Raw genomic sequence first — 23,564 nt, forward strand, 5'->3', positions numbered from 1 at the left:
GAAATTACTGGGACTTCCTTTGCATGTCGAAGATGAGTAAAGATTACACTCTTTCCATCTGTGGACTTTGTGAAGCACATCAGTAAGTAATATAGCAGTGAGTTTACTATTTTTGGCATAAGAGAAATCATATTCACCTCTGTGTGCTCTGATTTGCCTCTAAATTACATGTAGAAATGCCCACCCAAAATTACACATAGAAATGAAAGAAAAATTCAGAACTGGCTGGATGCCCTGGGCAGACCTGTGCTGACTTCATGGTCACTGCCATCATAACAGTAGTTACTCTTGCTTAACGCCGTGAGGCGAAGGCGGGATTGAGCCCTATCCCTGGTTGTCTGCACTTCCTACCGTGGATGAATAAGGAGGGATTACTGTTTGTACAGCAGGTGCCAGGCATGTTCTGCAGCACTTTTATTTCCTCTTCTTGAGGAATTCACAGACGAAGTAGATGGTGACTTGGCACTCGGAGTCGTTCCACTCTCCCGTGCTGAGCATTTCCACACAGTCCTCGCGGCCGGCGGGGTCGTGAGGCTCCCCTTCCTTCCAGTTACTGTAGTTCTGCAGCGGGCTGTTGTCTGCATACACAAACTGTCCTTCTTTTTCCATGTCGTTCAACCCAATGAAGGCTCGGAAGAGGCCGCTGTTGGAGATGTAGTCAGCAATCAGGGCGTTGGTTACCTCATCTTTAGGCATGGCCAGTGTTCCTCCTCTGTCCCTGCAGTGGATCAAGGCTTCTCTGTAATTCTTCTCTTCTTTCACGATGTAATAGAATTTCTCATCTGTCTCCCTGATGCCTGCTATAACTATAAAGGGGGAAAAAAATTTGTACAATGGCATTTCAACAGATATTGAAGGTGCTTCTGTTCCAATATAACAATGAGATGATTTTTATATTAGAATTAATAAAATGGAGAGAGGAAAAGCATTCGCACCACTGAATTTGTGATGAACGGTGTGGATGTGATCAGTCACTGATGCTACTAATGGGAGTGACAAGCACCTTGCACACACTAGGACAAGAACTATTCTGTTCTGATTGGCATGTGTCTCCTGTGACACTTAAGTTTTACTTCACGGATCTCTAGTACTAATCAGATTAAGGCATGCTAAATGGACAAAGAGCAATGTCTAACTCTGGATCACCCCTGTCCCTTTGCATATTTTTGAATACAGCTTGTGAAAGAGTGCCCTGAGGTAGAAATACAGGGGTATAGACAGCTTTTCAGGCCCTTCCCATGTAGAGGAGAGTCAACGTGACTGTGAAAATAAGACATTTTAAATACAGCCTGATATTCAGAGCTGCTGTAGCAACTGGCAATGTGCTGCTGGCCAAGTGGCATGAACTAGGAAGAAAACTGTGGCTGCTCAGCAGCTTTAAAAGGCAAACTTCCTAACCAGCGTATATCCTAGTGAATTAAGCAGTGCCGAGGAGCGAGCCTGGGTAGCTGGAAGTTGATTGTCCCTGCTGATGGATTACTGGAATGGTTCTGAGCAGATCTTTGGCCTGAGGCAACTAACACTCTCCAGAACAATTCAGGAGTTACCCCAGGTGCAGTTTAGCAGTTAGTAGTGGGACACTCCTGATAATATGGCATTCAGTTTTGTAGGATTTAATAATATAGATAAGGGCTGTTCTGTGACGGTTGCCCACATTGCCAGAGAACAGTCTCAAACACATTTAATTTACTGATACAGACCTAGTCCTAGAAGCAGTGGTGGACTTTTCTCAAAATCTCTGCTGTGCCAGGAAATGTCCTTCCCTCTTTTCAGTGGCGGCAGTTTGCACTGTCCACCTGACAGCACTGCCTGCAAACATGGCTTCTTGCAGCCCACGTGTTGGTCCCTTGCTACAGGAGAATGATGCTTGCACTGAGGGGAGCACTAGGAGTACCGTGTCTGCAGCCTTCCTGTGCAGCAGAAAGATCAAGAGGTTCCTATTGCTCCTCCTGCCTTTCTGGAGCAGATTGGCACAAACTTTTTCCTTTCATTGCCTGAGTGGCCATGGAGCCTGAGTAGACTGACAGCCCAGAGGCGGTTAGCAAGCTGTGCCTTGTGCTTTTCATGATTCTTTCTGTTGTGCTGTTGATCATTTTTGTGTTGTTTTTGCTTCTAGTCATCTGCTGCTTATATCCTTACAGGTGCAAGACTGTCCCTTTTCTGTGTGTTTTCGGAGTGCCTCACACCGTGGGTCCTTCTCTCTGGGTTATCTATGGATGATGCCATAGAGCAGCAAAGGTAGAAGAACAGCAATGATAAATGTTATAGGACCCAAATAGATCACATCAGATACATAATGATCCTTACCGTTCTTTACAAACTTGATGGACGTGTTAAGCCGAGCAACATTGATATTCAGTTGTCCAACAACTCTGCGGTATCTTCCACAGTCACAGACCGTGCCTGATGCAATACAAAGGATAGAGGATTTATCTGTTCAGAAGCATTTGTGTGTGTGCATGGCGGGTCATTTGTAGCCCTCTTCCAAACTTTCTGAAGACTTGGCCTCCACTTGTGGAGAGCCATTCTCAACCTGCCCTGCTGGCCATACTTCTGTTGGAAAAAGCACTTAATATTTTCGCACTCTGCACACTTGCTAACTGTCTTGAAAATCTCTGCTTTTAAAAACATGGATGGAAGAGTTTGCCATCTTCTTTCCACTCGTATCACTGTAGGATTTGCACATCCTCTGTCCCATTGATTCCATCTAGCTGCAGAGATGTGGTTTGTCACGGTGATCACTACAGAGTTACATTTGAATGCCAAGAGGTCTACCTTTATATCCACAGCACTGGTTCCCAGGTCTTCTAACAGAAATAACAGCATCCATGAAATGGGGAATTGCTGCTTTCTCCGTGAAGGAGTTTTGTGAGTGTGCATAGAGGTGGGACTGGCAAAACTTTGGCAAAAAGACCATGTTAGTGAACGGCTGCATGCAGCTGTGATACAGCAGAAATAGTTTATGCCAACTCAAATAATCAACAGCTTTCAAGCACTGAAGTCTCAGTTATATTTTTGTTGGTAAACTGAAATTTGGCTTGATGTAAATTTTTCTTTGTTCCTCTGTTATTCTCGGGAAGCAAATTCGTTGCCGATGGTTTCCCATTAAGAACCAAACTGGCATTACATATGAAATCTCCTAAAAATAAACACAGCTGTACATTCAAGGTGGGAAAACATTCAAGGTTATTAGAACTGAGAAGAACCTTCAGGGTCATCAGATCCAAATTATTCTCCTGTAAGTAGCTGCTTGCATTCATTTGACAACAGATTATGCTCTATCTAAAATCGCTTATGTTTTTTGTCCTCATGCTCCTGTTAGGAAACTCTCAAAGGACTTAATTCCTTTTGTATTCAGAAACCTTCTCCTACTTTCTAGTATAAATATACTCCTGGCCTGTGTTAATTTTTATGATCTCAAACATTGCCCATTAATTTAGGTAACTTCTCCATATTTTGGGTATGTTGGCCATACCCAGCCTTCATTTTGCTAAACGAAGCTTTTGCAGTCTCTTCCTGTTCATTTCACCTGTTCTCAAGTTTGTCCATGGTCCTCAAAATTTTGTGAAACTCCAGACAAACCAACCCTGAAATCAAAGGCATTCGGCAGAGAAAGGTGCATAGCATACCTGCTTTCCCCTTTTTTCCAGACATCCCTGATAAGCCTTTGGCTCCTTTGTCACCTGAATAAAGAGGAAAATATATTCTCAGATCTCAGACAGTGCACATGTCAGGGGAGCATATTTGAAAAAACTGTTTCATAATATATTAACGGTGTGCTTCTGATAGGAAGCCCTGATGTACTGTACTGGTAGATGTGCCAAGTCAAACAAACCGTGATTAATTCTGGTGTATGGAAATAAGGAGAACCCTTTAATAGCTAACTCACTGATAACACAGGCATCTTGTGTGCTGCTGGTTCCTGGTACCACTTACTTTAAATACAAACTGCACTACGATACTGAACGGCTGAAAGCACTCAAGAAATCTGCAAGAGTTGAGACCAGGGTTTTCTCGTTGCCTTGCAGGACAGAGCCCTTCCCTGGGTTCAGTAGCTCCATGTCAGGATGAGGCACCAGACGAGGCTCATGTGCATAAGCCACTGAATTCAGGGGCGCAACAGATGACGTGTGCGGGCAGCAGTTAGCACCTGCACGAAATGAGGTCAGCAAGGAGCAATGTGTCATTTCAGATATAGTTCATGGAAACGTGATTTATTTTCATCGAACTGCTTTCCTCTTCTTCTGTAAATCATAAAAATGATAGAAATACTTCTCCAAATGCTGTGCTACTATGTAAGTGGAGGTGATGAGCTTTTTAAAAAATCTTAGCTGTACTTTGGATCAGGAACAGCTGGACTTCATCTGAAATTCATGTCAGCTCTTCTTTTATGAATTAAAACCTTCAGAGGTCAAAAAATACTAATGCTTGCTCTACCTTATTGATGGCCATGTTTTGATGTGCTTTTTCCATTATGTGGTTATGTTTTCTTAAAGAAATTAGGAGCTGGCTGTCATTTTAATTAGCCTTGCTTGACACTGCACACTTATAAGCTGAAAGTTCAGGGTTGCTTCATTAAGAACTTGAATGTTTAATGGCAGATTTAAACAGTGACTTAGTGACCTTTGCTTCTGCAAATAAAGAAAGAAAATGAGAAAAACTAGAAGGGGACAATAAATTGTACATTCAGGGTGAGGGACAGCTTGATTTAAAGGTTCAGAGCATTGGTTTACTTAGAGATAAAGAGAAGCAATTTGTGGGTTTCTTAAATTCTAGTCTCCTTTGGTGATTGAAGACATCTTAGGAGATAGCTATCTGTGTCTAGGTACTTCTGAAAATTAGTCCCTTGGGACAAATTCTTTTGTTCTTCTCTGATACTGAGGCTGGCTAGTGGCCATCAAAGGTTTATGAAAAAACATTGGCTTCAGAAGATCCCTGGAGAGGTTGCTCCACCCATTCACCTGCATGCCTGGGTCGATGCGCTGGTTAGAGACCACAGACTTCCCCTGGGGATGGTGGAGTCCCAGCTCAGCTTTCAAGGCAGGTCTCCTTGTGGCAGAAGTTATATTCCTTCTTAAGTAGCTCTTTAGGAATACCAGAAAGGAATGTCTGAGCCTCTTCTCAGGCAACTAGAGCATAATTTCATGAAATTATTGTCCAGGCAGACTTGGAGTCTACCTTGATTTGCAAGGAGCAGTTGTCCCTGGGTATGTGAGTGTTTTCTTAAAATGCCTAAAACGGTTTCCTTACCGAGCTACCCTGTGCATCGCTTCCTCACATCTGCCACAGCAGTGCAGGTGACAAGATGTGGCATCCTGAGCAGGAGCAGAATATAGATTTAGGCCTTCAGCATCCAAAGCAGAGGCCCAAATTTGGCTTTCTCTTTCAGAGCTCTCAGAGGATTTACTTAGTGAGGGGCAGATTTCTCCCTTCCTCTTTTAACATCGAAGAGAATTGATTTCTTAACTCATAAAGCAAATTATTTTAGCCAAGTAAGTCTGATATATTGCACATGGGAAATAAAACGTAAGTTATTCAGGTAGCTCTTGTCACCAGTCTTTATGCATAACTTCACTTGGAGAGCATTGGTCACAGCTGTTATTTGATATTACTCCATACCTGGATCTGTCACAAAACACATATTTACCTTGAGGGAAAAAACAAGAAAATTCCCAGACCAGAGCTTACCCTTTCCACCAATTGGACCAATTTTCCCAAGCATTCCCTGGTCACCAGCATCCCCCACAGGTCCTTTGTTTCCTAAGAGAAGAAATAAGGAGGAAAAGAGTATGGATGTTTTCTGTCATTTCTTTCCCAAGGCATTAGTTAGGTCTCTACTGCTGCTATTTTTCCTGAGTGTGGCCAGTCCGTACGTGTGGCAAATTTGAAATGAGTGGAGCCCTGAGCATGGTTGGAGGAGGACAGCACAGAACTCTGCTGCTGTAGGCTACAACAGTAGGGCATTGCAAGGCACCTTAGTAGAACTGCCTGTTCAAATGTCCAGAAACGTCCTGTCTTCTTACAGAAAATACAAACTAAAACTGCTAGTGACTATTCAAATATGATATTACTTCACAGCCAAATCAGGCCAACAACAGGTTTTATTTGGGGTTTGTTTGTTTTTTTTTCTACCCCAAACAAAAGCCTTTCCATCTTCCTTGAGGTAAAGTCCTTGCGGCCTTGCAGGGAATCCTTCTCAAAGCAGGACTGCAAATAGGGAGCTACTAGTTTTGCTGTATATGCTTTCCCAGTCCTCATAGCACCAAAATAACAGATGCCTTTTTAATTGATTAATAGTTTAAGTTCTAAATAGCTGGCTAATGATGACAGCCCAATTTAGAGACTCTTAGTTTGCACACTGGATTTAACATCACTAAGATGCTTCATAAATGGTTGGTTACTTGATTCCCTTGTATCTTACTTGATCTTTTTAAGGTAAGAAGCAAAGTCATATGAATGCATTTAAAAATGGAAAAGGTTTTCTATTATAACAATAACAACAGGGTGATTTTAAAGTTTCTATAAAAGTCAAAACTTTCCTGATTAGTCTTAAATCACCATCAAGGAAGAAAAACCATGGATATGCATTACCATTAACCTCTAATGATAAATTAAGCTTTTGAGTTAATGTCTGTAAACAAGGCTGAGCCCATCACATCTGGTGCTTCCAAATGCTCTGCCCAGCTCCCACTCTGTGTGGGTATGGGATATGTTTAATAGGGCCAAGTCCTGAAACATCTGTGACTCCTTGTTCTCAGCTCAGGTGCCGTTTGAGCAGAGGAACTTGGTTTCTCAGTGTATGCCTCAGTTTGCTTTTCTGCAAAGTAGGGACAACTGAGACCAAATTTTGCTGAGTGTCCTGATCACTAGAAGTAACTCAAAATTCAGTTTCAACTAAAGCATCATTTCATTAAAAGAACAGTAATCTTTCTGATTATATATATGATCTGGGTAATGATTACACATATGATCTGGGTCTTCTGGATCTACTGGGAGAGCAGCAGTAAATGTACTGTTTTATTACATGACTGTTTAAATTTATTGCTATACATAGCTGTCTTACATATCGGTAGGCATTGCATCAAGCTCTCTGAGTATTGTTAGGTTCACTGATTAATGTTTGACAGGATTGTGAAATCCACTGGTGCAACAGGAATGAAAAGCATTAAACATCACCGATCGTATGCACCAGTACAGTTGTGTGTAATGATATTCACATACCAGTAATGGCCAACAAACTGTCATAAATACCTTTTGGTCCTCTTGGGCCAACCTTCCCTTGTTTGCCCACTTCTCCTCTATCTCCTTTTTCACCTTCATCTCCTTCCAAAAAACAGAAAAGAAAGCGTCATGGTACATTTCTCTCAGTACAGTAAGTGCAACTACACGTCCTCAGAAAGTAAAGTTCACAGTTTGTTTTCTACTGATTTATTTTTATTTCATATTGCAGGTACAGTAGCCTTGGGTTAAATTTCCAGAGAAGATCTAGTGAATCTGACCATCATGAGGAAGAGCTAAAAACTTTACCTTTTGGAGAGGCTGTTCCAACGTAAGAATTACATAACACCAACTTCTGTTCCTACCCTTTAAGCCCTGTTGGCCATAATGCAAATAAACAATCCAGTCTTTCTCTGTTGGGAAACCTGTACACACGCAGGAGAACTGCCAGGAGAGACAATAGGAATTTATTAATTGTTCCTAGTGACTCTGTTCGTAGTGACTCTCTGTTCAAAGTATGCAGATGCTTTTGGAATGAGAAGAATGTAAATATGTTGAAATAGATCTTAACATAGACCGTAGCACTTAGTATAGCAGGAGTCTTGCCTTCAGTTTTTTACAGGTGACATTTATATGTTGATATAACAAATGTGTTTTGCAATTACTCCAATGCTTTATTTTGAACATGTCATACACGGAGTATGTAAGAGGTAAAATCATTGCATTTATTACAGTAGTGCAGAGAGTTCTCCAGATGAGATCAAGACCCTATTATACAGGTTCCTGTATAGTACTGCATAACTACTCTTACTATTAAGAGACAGTCACTGAGCAGCTTACAGTGTGAAAGAACAAGACAGCAATTAGTAGGAAAGAAATATTATCTCCTTCCTTCGGTAGCATTCAATTTCACTTGATGTTATGCAGGGAATTTGAGGCACAACTACGGTTGATTTTCTTGTCTTCTAATTCTTAGTTTTGAACCAAATCCCAAGAACATCATTCCTCTTTTTTTTTTTTTCAGACAAATGCTAGCCGGGGGGACGCCGACCCCTGCACCCCCCTGCGCCAAATGACCGGCACTGAATACGGGCAGCTTTCCAAAGCCTCTCCCCCTGCTCCCTACCCTTGTCTGCAATGAGCCTTGCTGCGCGGTGGGAAGCAGTGCCACAGTCTCTTGGCCAAGCCAGGTTCTCACGTTTGAGTGGCAGCCAGTCATGCCTGTGCCTGCAGCCCAGAGCAGGAGGAGAGGCTGCAGTTCAGCACACGGAGAGCCAAGGGAGAGAAGTCTGTCTGGATGTCAGCAAAAGAGAAGTGAGGACAGAAGAGCATAATGTGACAAGACCAATAACCTGTCTCACTGAGGATGGTGCCTCCAGCCCCGGCAGAAGGTGCTCAGGGAACTGGGTGTGCTGACTGTGACCTGGGCAGCCACTTCCAGCCTCCCATGAGCAGTGGTTTAAAAGGCTTGCCTGAGCCAAGCGCTGCCTCCAGACTACTCATGAATAGCCACTAGTGATTCTTCCCTGCACAGATTAGTCCTGTGCCTTTTAAACCCTTTTTTTTTTTTTGGCCTCTGTAATACCCTGTGGCAAAGAGGTCAATGATTTAATTACGTGCTGAGGGAGAAAGTAGCTTCCCATGGTTGCTTTCAGACTGATTGTTTCATTGGATCATATTCTCATTTTCTGAAAAATACTGCCCACTCATTTCTGATTTATGTTCTCCTACTTCTGTAGCCATAGGCAGCATATCATGGGCTGTTCTGTGGGGTGATGAGAGATGAGAAGTGGTGCAGATTAATTGCAGCATATAAAATATATTAGCTGTTTGGCTCCTTTCCATTCAGTTACATGGACTGGGCTGAGTACTGTATACCAAAAAAACCTCCAGTGTTGGGACTCTCTTGTGGAGGGCACCCACCCTGTCAGTCAGCGTGCCCTTTGGGGGTGGTGGTCAGTGGTCCAAGCTGAGGAAGATAAAGGGCTGAACTTCTGTCTGCGTTAAAGGGAGGAAGCATTTGCTGGAGGGAGGATCAAGGAGGAAACGTGATGGGGTGTGTGTGCTGGCTCACTCAGGTGCTTTGTTTTTAATACCAGCCTCTACAGGACAAAGTAGGAAGGGAAAAGGTTATAAACAGCCAGCAATAGAAATTTTAAACATCTTTATTTTCACTGGTTCTTAAAAAATACTGGAAAAGTCATTATATATTTGCAAAAGCCAAGCTCCTTAAATATCCAGTTGAAGCTGTGAGTCTGAGCCTGGAGCTGATGGAAGGATGCCTGCTTGTATGGAGTTCCTATCTAGAGATCATCAGACAGAAGAGCCAGAGAATGTACAGTTTAATTTTGCTGTTGACCTCAGTGCTAACAACACTTACAATCGAGAAACCAAGAAACCAAACTTTCCAAACCCATCTATGAAACCCTTGAGAAAACTGTAAAAGTCACTTCTCAGTAGTTCAGAAATTCAGAAGAGATTCCCAGAGGCTGACAAAGGGCTTGTGAAATGAAATTCCAGGAGTAGGTTAAGAGCGGATCTGATCATGGTGTGCAAACCCATATGGGGGAAGAAATGTGTGAAGAAATGTTTCACATCCAACCTTTCCCCATGCAATGAATTCCTTTGTGTAAGATACACTGTAACTCTGAGTCTGGTGTAGAAACTGCTGAGGAAGTTGCTTTGGCATGTGTCACACAGGAGAGCAAACCAGATTCCTGCTGACCTTCCAAACCAGGAGATCACCCTTCACCCTGGCAGTTCACATTACCTCTCTCAGGCCAGCTAGTTACATGCCCTATGGCTTGCAGACTGCTCCATTAGGTTAAAGGCTCTAGAGAGACTTGTTTTCTGCAGAAGGAAGACCTCTGTGTGAGAAGGATGCTTTTTTTTTTCTTTTTTTGGGGAGGTAAGAAACACTGTTTAGACAGTTAATCTAGAGCCCAGAAAAGAAAGTCAATATACCAGTTGTCCTGGTTTCAGCTGGGCTAGAGTTAATTTTCTTCACAGAAGCTAGTGTGAGGCTATGTTTTGGATTTGGGATGAGAAAATGTTGATAACGTGTTGATGTTTTGAGTTGTTGCTAAGTGGTCAAGGACAGTCCAGCTTCTCGTGCTGGGCTGCCAGCGAGAAGGCTGGGGGTATATGGGAAGCTGGGAGGGGGCACAGCCAGGACAGCTGACCCAGGCTGGCCAAAGGGATATTCCATACCACATAACGTCATGCTCGGCATATAAAGCTGGGACGAAGAAGGAGGAAGGAGTGGAGGGATGTTTGGAGTGATGGCGTCTGTCTTCCCAAGAAACTATGACGTCTGATGGAGCCCTGCTTCCCTGGAGATGGCTGAGCACCTGCCTGTCCGTGGGGAGGAGTGAATGAGTTCCTTGTTTTGCTTTGCTTGTGTGCGTGGCTTTTGCTTTACTTATTAAACTGTTTTTATCTCAAACCATGAATTTCCTCATTTTTACTCTTCCGATTCTCTCTCCCATCCCACCGTGGGGGAGTGAGCGAGTGGCTGCGTGGTGCTTGGTTGCCGGCTGGGGCTAAACCACGACACCAGTGGAGAAGCTGTGATTGTTTTCTGAAGGTGTTTTCTTCTAATCTCAGTTTCAACATTTTAAGCCACTAAAAACTGCAATGATTTTTCTCTGAGAGACCTTGGAGCAAATTTGTCACACACAGGGCTGCTGGAGATGAAGCTATGTTGCCCTGTATGGTCCATCAGACTGAGAGACAACAGATGAAAGGGGTAGAAGTTGTGGGAAAGTTTGTTCTGAAGATTTTGAGAGATTAGGGAGCGTCTCCACTTTTATTGCTAACACCTTATGTAGGCACAATTTTTGCTCAAGCCCTCCAAAAGCCTAAGGGAGAGGGAAGTAAGATCTATCACCTGTTTCATCTTGGTGGAAAGCAGCCTCCCACAGTCTGCCTTAGTTTCCCTACCTAGGAAAATGGGAAGGATAATAATTTGCCTATCTGTAAGGGAGGGAAATCCTGCTTTTCTCCCCATATTGCAGCTGAGAATGGGTAGGCCATTACAAAGCAAGGGTAGAAGCAAAGAGTATTAATTAGCGGTACCATCTCATTGTTAATTTAAGACTGGATTAAGCCCAGTGTTTGATAATATGATGTTATAATTATAAATGCATTGCGTCCTCCTTTAGGTGTTGTGTGCAGCTATCTCAAATTTTGGCAAGAAACGTGAACTCTTGGGTTATGCTCCCCCCTTGTGGTCCCGCTATGATTTGCAACGAGGTAGGAAGGATTATGGGAGGTTGGTTGACTGTTTTGGGCAGGGATTGAGGTGGCTTTGTTTCTAATTTATAATGACCATCTTTCCCTTTCCTGTGGGACTTCATGTGGACAGGCCATCCCACTGTATTAGCCACTTTTTTTTCAATCTGCCAGAAAACTGAATCTAAATCCTGGCAGTACTCTGGACTGGGGTTTTGAATTTTGTACTACTGTGCTTTGTGCAACATGAGTTTTCTTACAGTCCTTCCCCCTGTCTGATCCCTGACCTCATATGTCTGTACCTAGAGGTTAACCTCTCCTTTGTACTGCTTTACACTTGGGAGAGCGTCAGGTTAAGTTTTATCCTAATTAGCAGATTGTCACCTTAAAACTGTGGTTGCAAGGACATCAGATAATGCACTGCACTGGCATTTGAAACATGGGTGAAACACTTGAGACAGTAGCTGAAGCAAAGCCATTTCTCAACCTTGTTAGTATTCCCTCAAGCTGATTCACTTCTTTTGTGTCACAGATTTAAAATACCAGACTATTAAAGTAAACACATGGAACAATAAATTACTAGATTCTTCCAGCTTGGGACTGTGCAAGACAGAAGGAAAGCAGAAACCATAAGCAGTAAATGACTTTTGTAACCATTAGAAAATTTTAATTGTAATTGAGAGGGAACCCCAGTCCTTCCTTCTATAAACAAGTCAGGAAAATGCTGAAGGTCTAATAATCAGCAGAATTTTTAGGCAGTTGAAAGGGGCTCTGCATTTTTAGGAATTTCACTTAAATAACACAATGTTGAGAGGTTACATTTGGTAAGAATTTAATCAGTAAGAATTTACTGACCTTCAAATGACTTAGATTTCCCTGCTGAATCTTTTGTAGGCAATTTATCTGGTTTGTATTCACAAATGGATGAAGTTTTCAGGTTAAATTGTTCACATATGTTTAGTGACTCTCCAACTCTTGTGATCAAGGGCTGACCCTGGTTCTTGGAGAATCAGGGTGTAATCCCTGGGCATTACAGAGCCCACTCTTACCTATAGAGGCAACCCAGCATCAGGGTGAGAGCACGTCTGCAGGCTGCCTAATGGCTAAAGCCGGGAGGAGACTCCTAGCTGGGCTTGGGCATGTGTTTCCCTGTGAGCAGGTAGCCTTTTCACTCAGACCTCTGCTGAGAGACTCCCCAGGTCCACGCAGGATTTTACTAAGATACTTCGCCAGGTGTGCTGGCAAGTCATGGCCTCAGGTCAGCTCCAGTTCCTGTCTCCTGGCCAAAAATACTACAGAAATGTTAATGCTCTGTCAACCTCTCTTTTGCAGGTATACCTTCCTCCACACTCCTCCTACCCTTTCAAATGATAGAAACACCACTTATGCTGAGCTCCAGTACAGTTGTCCTCCTACATCAGATACTCTGAACCGAGAAAAGCCCACCACCAGCCGAAAAGTCCTTGAGAAGCCCTGGGGGCACGACTGATTTGCTGTGAGGGGAGGAAGGATGGTTAATCTTGATTAGTATGCACGTGACTGGATGCTTTGCACTGCTTGCCTTGGATGCATTTAGCATTCCTGGGCATAGGTAATGTCCCACCACAAAGGCTTTCGTATGTAATCTCTTAACGTGGTTTTATCTTCTGATCATGCATGACACATGCTGAGCTCCGTGTTTCGTGCCCATAGTTCCACCTGAGTTGGCATAGGGACCCTCCCACCTCCACAGACAGGGTGTGAACAGTACAGGTGATTCTGCCTGTCCTGGGTGTTAAATTAATGGGGTAAGAACACGTGCATAATTCTGAAGCCTTGAGACTCCTCCGGGAGCAACTGAATGCCTTGCGCTCCTGGAAGAGCCTTGCAGAGAGCCACAGGATTAGCTCTGCAGCCTACGGACACTGAGTGACCCTGAGCGCGGTGAACCTTTGCAGCACTTGCTCATGCACAATCTCTATTGAGAGGTTTTGTCACCAGAGGGAGTCACAGACTCCAAGAAATAAGCAAATACAGCCTAGTTTGGCTTTCCAGTGTACGAGCACATCATAGCTACGAAAGCCTCAAGATTTCCTCTAATTTCACTTTCAGTGTTTTTTAGTTCCTTAGCAAATTTCCCATAGCAGTGGGGATTCTTGCTTTCAAGCTATATATGGCTAGTGAGGACAGGATTTCTTGACTTCTGCCTATCTGACATGATGTCCTTGTTCCCTGTCCTCCCCCTCTTTCAGCCCCCAGCACTGACCTGCACGCCTCCCTCCTTTCTGCCTGATGTTGGCCACTCTTCTGACCCTGTGTTGAAAGATTTCAACTCCCTAAGCAGAGGAATATCAATAAGGCAAATACCCGTTTTTAGTAAGTGAGCTGAATCAGCTCAGTGGAAAGTCTGATGAGTAAACAGCTGAGCCAGCACAAGGTGAGGGAAGGACCACATGGTCAGAGTGGGAGATGAAGAAGATGTTGGGCTTCCCCTTTTGGCAAAAAACCTGACAAGTGCAGCTGTAGTGTGCAACTGCACCCATAGCCACTCTGCCAGGTGCCCTGCAGGAACATGCCAGGGCTCCACAGATTCCACCGTCAGAAATGAAGCATTTTGCTCATAAGTTCTTGGACATGTCGTCTTTTTTCATCCAGGTCCAAATTAGACAAAAGGGGCCCAGTCACCTTCCCTGGTGAAATGGAAAGAATCTTCAAGGATAAACTGGATTCTCTGCTTGCTTTTCCACTTTCCTCTTATAAACGTCCATTGGCTTCAGCAGAAATACCCTCTTCTCCTATTGCATTGCATGAGCCAGACCCAAGCCTTCAGTAGGCTCAGTGAAGCTCTGCTGACCTGTATTATTTAAAAGTGTGGCCATTTGTGCATGACTGGGACATACACTATTTCTTTAATAACACTGAATTAATTTAAATTAGTCCTGATTCTCTTTTCATTTGGTCTTCCCAATTTAATTTTCCCAGTCTATTCCCATGCCATTCTGACATGATCTCAGAGACCCATGGATTACAGTGACTTTAGTGAGGAATTAGACAGACATTGGTAAGAAATACAGATTCAATCTCTTTTGAATTTATGTATTTAAGTCCCCACATACCTGCTTTGTAGCTCAGGCTGATAAACTTCAGAAACCTAACATAAGCTAAAATGAGAAAGTCTAAAACACATGAAAAATAGAATTATGTGTTGAAATTAAAGGGTTTTTCGGATCAAATGTGAGGCACTATGAGGGAAGTTTAGTTATAGGTTTGAACAGGCTATAGGATGTGGTAAGGCATTTTATATTTTTGTAAGGAAATGTGGATAACAGCATATCTGGTTTCTGACAGAGTCTGAGATTTTCCAGGAGTACAATTGCCTAAGTGAAATTAAAGCTGAGAGACGGACAGCTATACTGGAGACCACAGTAAATGCTATTTTGAGGCGCCAGCCAATGTCATAGAGTTTGTAAGCATCATTTGTCAGAAATAATGATAAGGAAACACTTTACATCTAAATTGGTATGGGAAACTCCCGGTATTCTTCAGATTTCATCTCGTTCCAGTTTCTCAACCTGGATCTGACTCAGACCTTTGAAGTTCCTGTGTCTGGATTTCAAAAGAAATGAGCTGGGACCTGGGACAGATAGCAAAACCTAGAGCCAGTCTTCTGAAGCACTGAGCTCCCAGAGATCTGTACGAAGTCAGCTTCTCCCCTTGCTCAAGCTTTTAATGGGAATTTAGGAGTCAAAATTTTGGGCCCTCTGCTTATTTCTGCCCTCATGTTGTTGCTTATTGATTTACTCAGACCAGGTCAGATCCCATCTCACCTATGTCAACAGCCCACTTGGAACTTCCTTTGCAGGTTAAACAAAACTTTGCGGTCTCCAGGAGAGAGCAGGCTAGAAGATGGGGCAGAAGGGCGAGCGCAGGGCATGGACCAACAAGTGGTGCGCTTGCTCTCCCTGCACTGACTGCTGCCTCCCCATGGTCCCAGCTCCTCTCTCAGCAGCTGCAACAGCCAGCCTGCTTCCAGGCTTGGAAGGGTGGGAAGTAAGCGCCAGGGCCGTGACTAATTTTGCTAGGCCAAGCACTTGGCTGCCCTGGGAAATTCGTTGTTTTGTTTGTGCTTGATCTGGTTCTGTTTGGACCCAAGAAGTCGATGGAATACAGAACTTGGCTTTTATGGCCCTAGTTACTCAGCTATGGATAAGCGTTACCTAACGTCAGTTTTCAGAGGTCCTGTGCCAAAGCAGTCCAGCTAAGACCAAGTTGTTCCTAAACATCTCAGGTCAAACACCAAAAATCACTAGTTACAAATACTGAAAATCTGTTTCGATCCAAAGCAAAGGGTTTTTTTTCATTTTTGGTTTCCCAGGATATTTCAATAAGGGTCCTAGAAATGCCTCCCACATTTCTATTTTTAACTGCTACATAAGCCAGCTTGCTGTGTACTTCAAGAAGGTGTACTTGCTTTTTCAAGAAGGCAGAACAAGACAGCCATTGCACTAGGACTATGTTCATAAAAAAGCATCCCCTTTTTGAGAAGAGACCTGAACATTGCCAAGAAAAGGAAACTGGGACAGGAGTGCCAGCTTTTGCTTTTATCTTATTCTTTTTGTTCCTTTCACTGGAGTGCCTACTGAGTAAATTTCTTTGCATAATTCTTTACACGCAGGCTTCAACTTTCATTTGCTTGCACCAGCAATGGAAAAGCAGTAGATAGATGGAGGGGACTGCAGCCACCAGAGGTCAGACTTAAACTCCTCTTCGTTCCTAATGCTGAGCAGTTTAATTCAGACTGACTTCTGTCACTGCAACAGAAAGCGCAAAAGGCTTACAGGGCGTTTACTGCATTCCTCTGTTCCTGGGAGACTGCATCCTTCCAGAGTATTTTCGAGCTCTTTGTGTTATACACAAAGGCCTCTGGTTTTGCCTCATGCTTTTTGGGAGCTGATGGGACTGTCACAACTGGTTTGAAGACTTTCCTGATAATCAGCCTGGAATTACCCTTTCTTTTCATCCCATCACTCATATCATACTTCTCTTGTGACTTCTCAGGTATGAGCATAACAAAGAGTATATTTCTGAAGGGGAAGAATTTGGCTTGTACAAACTAACTTGGAAAAGTTACATGTGGCTTGTACAAGAAGTGACCAATTTTCTCAACACTAATGAGCCTTTTTGAACAGGTGATTTTCAGGGTGAACATGCGGAGAGGTCGGGTGCTTGCTCCTGTAGCAACTGTGAATGTCTAGATGATGAAGTGAGTAAGGCAACCTCCAATAGTGAAAGAAATAAAGGGTTGTAAGTTCTAAGGCTCTCCAGACAACCTCACGTATCCCTCAGCTTCCTGCTCTCCTTTGTGCTGTGTGATGGGAACAGCGGTATTGCTGCTGCATAGCACCAGGGACCATCCCACTTGTAGCCCACAGACAGGATCTAGCCTAGAGGGCAATTTGTGCCTTGCACTGGGATGGGTGAGGTGGGACCGTGTAGAAAGTCTTACAGCTACTGAGTGCCTTCTAATTCCTTGCACGTCGAGGTGCTCTGTCCCATTAGACACTCCCATGTTCATGTGGAAGGAGGAAGTTGCCACAATGGGAATATGGCCTGTGGTGGTAGAAAAAGCTGGACAATGTACTGTGTGAGCTCAGCACCTCCATCTTGTGGGAGCACCACTGTGTTCTACCATAGCCAAAGATGCTGAGCAGGTGGGGCTGAGGGGGTGAAACTTGTGCGAGGTGGGTCAAAACCATTTTCAGGAGAATGGTGGACAAAGAGGCACAACACAGCACAGAAAATAAAACTTACAGCAACAAAAGTCAATTGTCCGTTGCCAGGGTTAAAGTTTGAGCAGCGAAGTGTTGCCTATGGCTGTGGTGTGGTCATAGGCTGGGGATCGTGTGCTCTGGGTCTGTAGACACAAGATGGATAGAGGAAAACTGGCAGCGGGACAGACTCTTCTGCCATATTAGGTCAGCATGTTCCATCCTTGACTACGAGGGATGCCTGAGGAGTAACAGGGTAGTTCGCACACCCAGCCTGCTCAGCCTTTAGTTGCCTAGCTGACTGGCAGTCAGTGCCATTGAGAGCTGCTTGTAACTGCCCTGGATGAGCTCAGCTCTGGTAGGAACTGAAATGAGGCTACAGGATCATAGCACATAGACTGCAAAATGTATCTGATGACCCGCAGTGGATGCGAGCCAGTAATTTGGAGGTGATTTGCTCAATACTGCTTTTACCAATCACAGATCTTAGGCATGGTAATCTAATTTTGAAAAAGAAGTGAGGATCCTGCCAATATACTGTTTGGCTCCTCTTGTGTCTTGGTGTCAGCCAAGAGGCAGCAGGACTGGTAATGACTAAATCCTGACTTTCTCAGTATCACACTTGCAAAGAACCGTAATATCTAACCTTTAAATGCTCCCTATACAAGCTAGACCACAGAAACCAGCTGGAGTCCCAGCTAATCTTGTGTTGCCACCAGACCACCTCATTAGCCTTGTGACTTGTTAAACACAATGCTGTCAAACTTTGTTCTCCAGCCTGCCATTATTCAGATACTAACCAAACAAACTCCCACTAGCTCCCTCGGGGATCATTACATCTCTCTGCATTTATGTTGTGGCAGCAAAAGTTTAAGCTTGGGTTGTAATCATAAAGATATTAACTTGCTGATTAAAAATGGTCCTTTAAGCAACGTGCATTTGAATAACCCGTCATAAAAACAAATGAGTCTGTAGCGGTGCTTTTGACTTGATAATCTTTTTTCTGCTTAAAATTTAAATCAGTTGCCTTTTTTTCTCTCAATCTGTAGCCTATAGAAAAATACAATGAATTACTAAAAAGAAAGCAATAGTTCGAACTGCAATCACTGTGGTGTGGGATATATATTTTAGATCTGTCACTGCAAGACAGACTTGTACGTCATGGACCTAATTTTTGGCTGAGGTACCCTCCAGGCAATTCCATTGACATTAGTTGCATTACACAAAAAGTAAGTTAATGCAGAAAATTTGGTTTCAGATATTTGCAAAGTGTTTTAAAGATAAAAGAGCTGCACGTGCCAGAGGTGATCTAGTTCTTGTCGAGATCTGTAGTGAAGGTCCTGTTTAATTCAACGGGAGCTTCTGGTCATGTCTGATGAATGCAGCAGAGCTGTGTTTACAAGTAAGCATTTGAAAATAATGACAGTTCAGTCATTTTAAATATTGTGTCTCTCCCTACCTATAGATGCAAAGTGAACCCTTAACGGTTCACAGTGGGTGCTTACTTTTAGACAAAGTCAGTCAATTTATGTCTGCTAGCTGTACTGGTTGTGTGATGAATACAAGTAAGAGAAGATTTATGCGGCTGGAGAAAGATGCAAAAGGACATGTCTAAATTATATGAGACTATGAGACAGTGTTCCTGAGACAAAAGCAAAGCAAATTCAAATCTCCTTGCTTCATCATTCTCCCCCATCACAGTTCCACTTTCTAGATGTTTGTACAGTCCGCAATAATTCACATCCCCAGCCCATGCCCCAAGCCCTCCATGTCTCTATTTTTAAAAATCAGCCTTTATCAGTACTGGTCTCAGCATTAGCAACCTGATATTCCTCACCTTTTGGTCCAGGCAAAATTGTGTGTGTCGAGCAGACATCTGTTGTAGGTCGATTGTCAACATCAAAACCAAAAATCTGAACTTGGAAGATAAAAAGCACTGCTAGGGTCCCGTATTTCTTTAGCTGTTGTTCTTTCTTGCTGCTCATCCTTGCAGCTTCTCAGGAAATGCCTTTCGTTGTTGCAGTCTTAACAAATGCAGCTGATTCAAAAATAAATTCTCCACTCACTGAAGCAGTGCAAAGATTGGGAGCTACATGCAAGAACAGCTAAATAAAGTGAAGAAAAGGAGTTTGACGATGCTGTAGTTATTTCTGTCCTGCACATTATCCAGGATATTTATTTAACACTGACAGCTGTTTATTCAAATTTATCTCCTATCTGTGAGATGTTTAGCTGCTTTTGCCATGGAAAACTTCTTCAATATATGGGGATATCTCTTTTGTAATTTTTTTTTTTCTTGCAGCACTGACTCTTCATGCTCAGCTTTTCACCTACCCAAGAGACAAAAGACTTTGGTATTGTATCCAAGTGAGTACTAATTAGTTATAGGATACTTGTGGCTGGTTGTGTGCTGGAAGAGTAATGCAGACTCCATATAACATGTAGAGAGACTTTTCCACAAAAGCTTTTCTCCAAGGAGACTGTTTGTGACAGCGGACAAGCTGCCAGTCTGCTGTGGGTGGAAGTTGCTGGTGCTATTTCACACCTTTTGGGTGCCATGTACCTGTAACCCCCAGAACAGGGAATGAAAAGTTGATGTTGTCAATGGGTGTTTGAGCCAGAAACACACAAATGATGGTTTTGTGCTTACAGGTTGCTCCACAATGGTTGGTCCAAGCCCAGATGATGTTGGTAGACACAGTACAGAAGGGCAGACTTCAGGACTGAAGCCACAGAGTAGGACGTGCTTGAATGACTGTAATACCTCCTCCCATACTGCCTTTCTCTTCTCCTTGTTAAATGGGAGAGACCATACATCAGGACAGTGGTATAGCATCGGCGCCAGTACAACATCATCTTTGGGTTGTCCAGGAAGCTGCTGGTTCCTATCTGCATCAGGTAGCTCTCAGATTTTCAGTTGGATGCTGGGACTTTGAAACCAGGTCTAGGAGGCCTCCTGGATGGAGGAACAGGTAGTGTGCAAAACCGCTATATATGCTCTTGGAAGGAGCTGTGACAGATATCCACCTGTGTGGAAACCCTTCCTAGAAAAAAACCTTAGCTTTCTCTTAATGAGAGCACAGTAACCAGAGACCACAGACCATTCGAGGTAGCTCATCAGAACAGAAAGGGGAGATGAGTATCTGTAATCTTTCCAGTAATTTTGTTAACTTCTGGTTTCTTACACAATGAAGGACACAGCTACTTGAAGAGCTGAACTATGCTTTTGAACTGCCTACCATGTGAGAGCACACGTTTGCTTTCCATTCTAGGCAAAAAATGTATTTCCTATGATAATAGTTTTTTAGATGCTTTCCTCATTTTTTAAGAGCGTATTAGTTCCTTAGCCCTACGGTGTTTTAGCCTTTCGGTAGATGCAAAGAGTATCAGCACTGATGTAAAAAGTGAATACCTTCTCTTAAAGGCTGAAGAAAGGCTTTGATTTCAAGCTTTGTTCTGGCATGAAATGTTGGCCAAAGTCCCAAGAGGGGTCAAGACACTCTTCTTTCTTTCTAGCCCGGTCATAGACTGCTCCACTTTTCAAAATACTTTTCTTTTTTGTTAAACTGTATACAGTACTTTTCAGAAATAAATAGTCATCTCTGTCCTAAAGAATTTTATCGAGCACCTTCAAATGTGGCCTTGATAACAGATACACCACAGCCAGAGGGAGAGGAAAGAGAAAGCCGGGATTATAGATGGATAAAGTTGTACCAGGAATAAACTTGTTCCTCTGTGATTTGCGTTAGGCACTGTGCCTCTGACTTGTACACTGTAAATCTTTTTTATTTATCTTTTTCTTCTCTTCACTTTCCATTTTGTGAGCAGAAGGTCAATGTAAGAGCAAGAATAGAGAGCGTAGGAGTGGGAAGCTAGTGCACTTAGCTTTGGAGGAGGCATTTTGGGAAATGTTGCCAAAGTGATGTGAATGATGCTATCTGTTCCACAGTACTAAGAGACTTACAGTGACTTCTTTGTTATTTATAAGGGATAAAGAGGGGTAAGTATAAGTGAGAGAGGAAGCCATTTGTTTAACCACTTCAGTCGTTGACCAGGACTAAGCAGGGAACATTTTTCCAATGCTACAATTGCTGTGATCATTTTCAAATGTTCTCATTCCATATTAGAAAATAAATCAAGACGCTACTTTTTTTTTCGCCTCCATGAAAGTCACAAAAACCCTAAACACAAAGTGAGAAATTAAGTGTAATATATCCAAGAGCTTGGTAATGAAGGCACTTACTTAAAATGTAGATCCAGATTCAAATTCTTTCTCTGCCTAATTCAAACCAGTGTTTGCACTAGAGCCTTAAGGTTATATTGCCTTATTACAAGGCTGTCTGCTAATCACTTATGTCTTCCTGTATGTTGGACCAGAAATCCTGTCCTGGAGCTAGGAAACCTGCCTTAACAGGCAATCTATCAAAAGTGATATACTAGCACAAAAACATCGGGTTTTGGCAAATCGGTATTTATCAAACCAGTTGCACTGAAAAATCTTCAAGCAGCTTCATTGCTGATGAAGATTTAATGAGGCACGTTGCCTATTGTGCATGTTAATTCTCACTGAATTGGGCTTAGAGAAATGTCTGTAGGAAAAAGAGAAAAACAAACTAAGCAGTGTTGTCCAGACGTAAAAGACATAAAGCAAACATTTCCTAGGGCATTACAAGGAAACTCTGAGAAGACACAAAAGATTTTGTTGCTTTTTGCTGAGCAGCAGTCAGGTAGCCTTTGTGTAGTGCGTCCAAGTACTTCCTTGTTAGTTTGTGTTACTTTCACTCGCTTATTCTTCAGATGTTAGTAGTTAAATGTCAATAGACTGTTTCAACATCCTGAAGTAGTGTTTGTCAAAAGGTAGCCAGATCTACAGCCAATTTTAATAATTTGTAGTTGTGGTTGGACTCCAGGTTAATATGTCCTGCTTATAACCATGGGCTGATTCAACCAGGAGTGCTGAGAGTCCGCTGGCATCCTTTCTAACCCAAATTTAGTATTAAAGAGAACCTTCCTCTTCTGTATCTTACTATACTGAATAAATCTGGGGCCATCTGAAGTAAAAAAAAAGAAAAAAGTACAATATTTCTCTGCTTTGGGATCCTACATGTTTTCAGTTCTCCTGGTGTCAGAGATCATGGCGATTTGGAGTGTTTCAGCCTGTCATACATCAATCATGGTGGCAAAGCTTAGAGAGGATGGAAAAGCAGTAACATGTGGTTTGTAGGGAGGAAAGTAATCCTAGGGCTATTTTGTAAAACGTCATTTTTGGTTTTGACACCATGCAATGACTACTCGAGCCTGTAAACACAGTCTGCACCAGTTGTTGTTCCTCTGAGTAAGATATAAACAATGACTAGACCTTAATATGCCTGCAAATAACTGACAAAAAGAACCAAACCAAGGACAAAATCTCCTTGCTTCTATGATCAGTAAACAGACCTTGTAGGACTCTAATGATTTTTAGGTAATCCTTGTTGGATATTTGAGGGGCTTCATCAGCCTCAGCAGTGTAGAAATGTATGTTCCCTTATCAACTATGATCTCCCTGGTTTCCTGCTACTGAGTTTGACTCTCCGTTGAGTTGGGTACCTTGAGAGTGGGATGTGAACATCCCCTGGTCTGACACAGGGATGGTGCTCCAGGAGAACCCTAGGTCTGCTTTAGAGCTTACTACCCCTTCTTGGGATACTCCGACCTCTCCTTTCCCAGTCCTATCCCCCTCAGCTTTTAGCCCCAAACAGAAGAGCTGACCCAGATTCCCGCTGGAAATGTCTGCTGTGAAGCAGGAGGGATTTGGAGATTGCTGGTGCCCAGGGAGCAGAACTGGTCAGCGCCAAAATCTCAGAAGGAGCTTGGGTTTCAGACCACAGGCTCAGAGAGCTGCTGGACACTTTATAAGGTGAGGTATTGAACACTGCAGCCCGTTCTTTGTGGGACCTCACTTGTGTGTAACTTCTACTCACTCAGGTAGCACTGCATTACAACTTTGCATTTCTAACTTTTGCAGTTTGCAAGAATTTACTGCTTCACAGTCAATGTGTTATAAGCACTTTTATTGTGAATACTTTCATTGTGAATAATTCTCTGACAGATAATCTGCAGGCTTTTAATTCTACTTGAAGGTGCCTTCCTGAGAGGCCTGAGACAGACACCTATTCCATACAATCTCTTGGAGAAGCTGTCCAAAAAAGTAAGGCATTCACATATGCATTCAAAGATGCGATAGAAAGTGAAATACTCAGTGTGGTTTGTAACTGTGTTTATCTAAGTGCAGCCTCTTCCTGTGTCAGAACAGATTTTTGCAAACAAGAGGGCAATGATTCAGTTCCAGGGGAAGACTGACAAAATAAACCCCGGCTTCTGCTG

General features: G+C 42.9%; 1 protein-coding gene across 1 annotated transcript; it reads right to left on the minus strand.

The window, feature by feature from the left end:
* Positions 1 to 414: 414 nt before the first annotated feature.
* COLEC10 (collectin subfamily member 10) lies at positions 415 to 19,183 on the minus strand (the record flags this gene model as incomplete). Its single annotated transcript, XM_081996935.1, has 6 exons — positions 415 to 806; positions 2,308 to 2,403; positions 3,630 to 3,683; positions 5,689 to 5,760; positions 7,252 to 7,323; positions 19,036 to 19,183. 6 exons carry the CDS (start codon positions 19,181 to 19,183, stop codon positions 415 to 417), a joined length of 834 nt encoding a protein of 277 aa, XP_081853061.1.
* Positions 19,184 to 23,564: the final 4,381 nt, after the last annotated feature.

Source organism: Phaethon aethereus, assembly GCF_964289735.1.
Source record: "Phaethon aethereus genome assembly, chromosome: 2".
Taxonomy (NCBI): Eukaryota; Metazoa; Chordata; class Aves; order Phaethontiformes; family Phaethontidae; genus Phaethon; species Phaethon aethereus.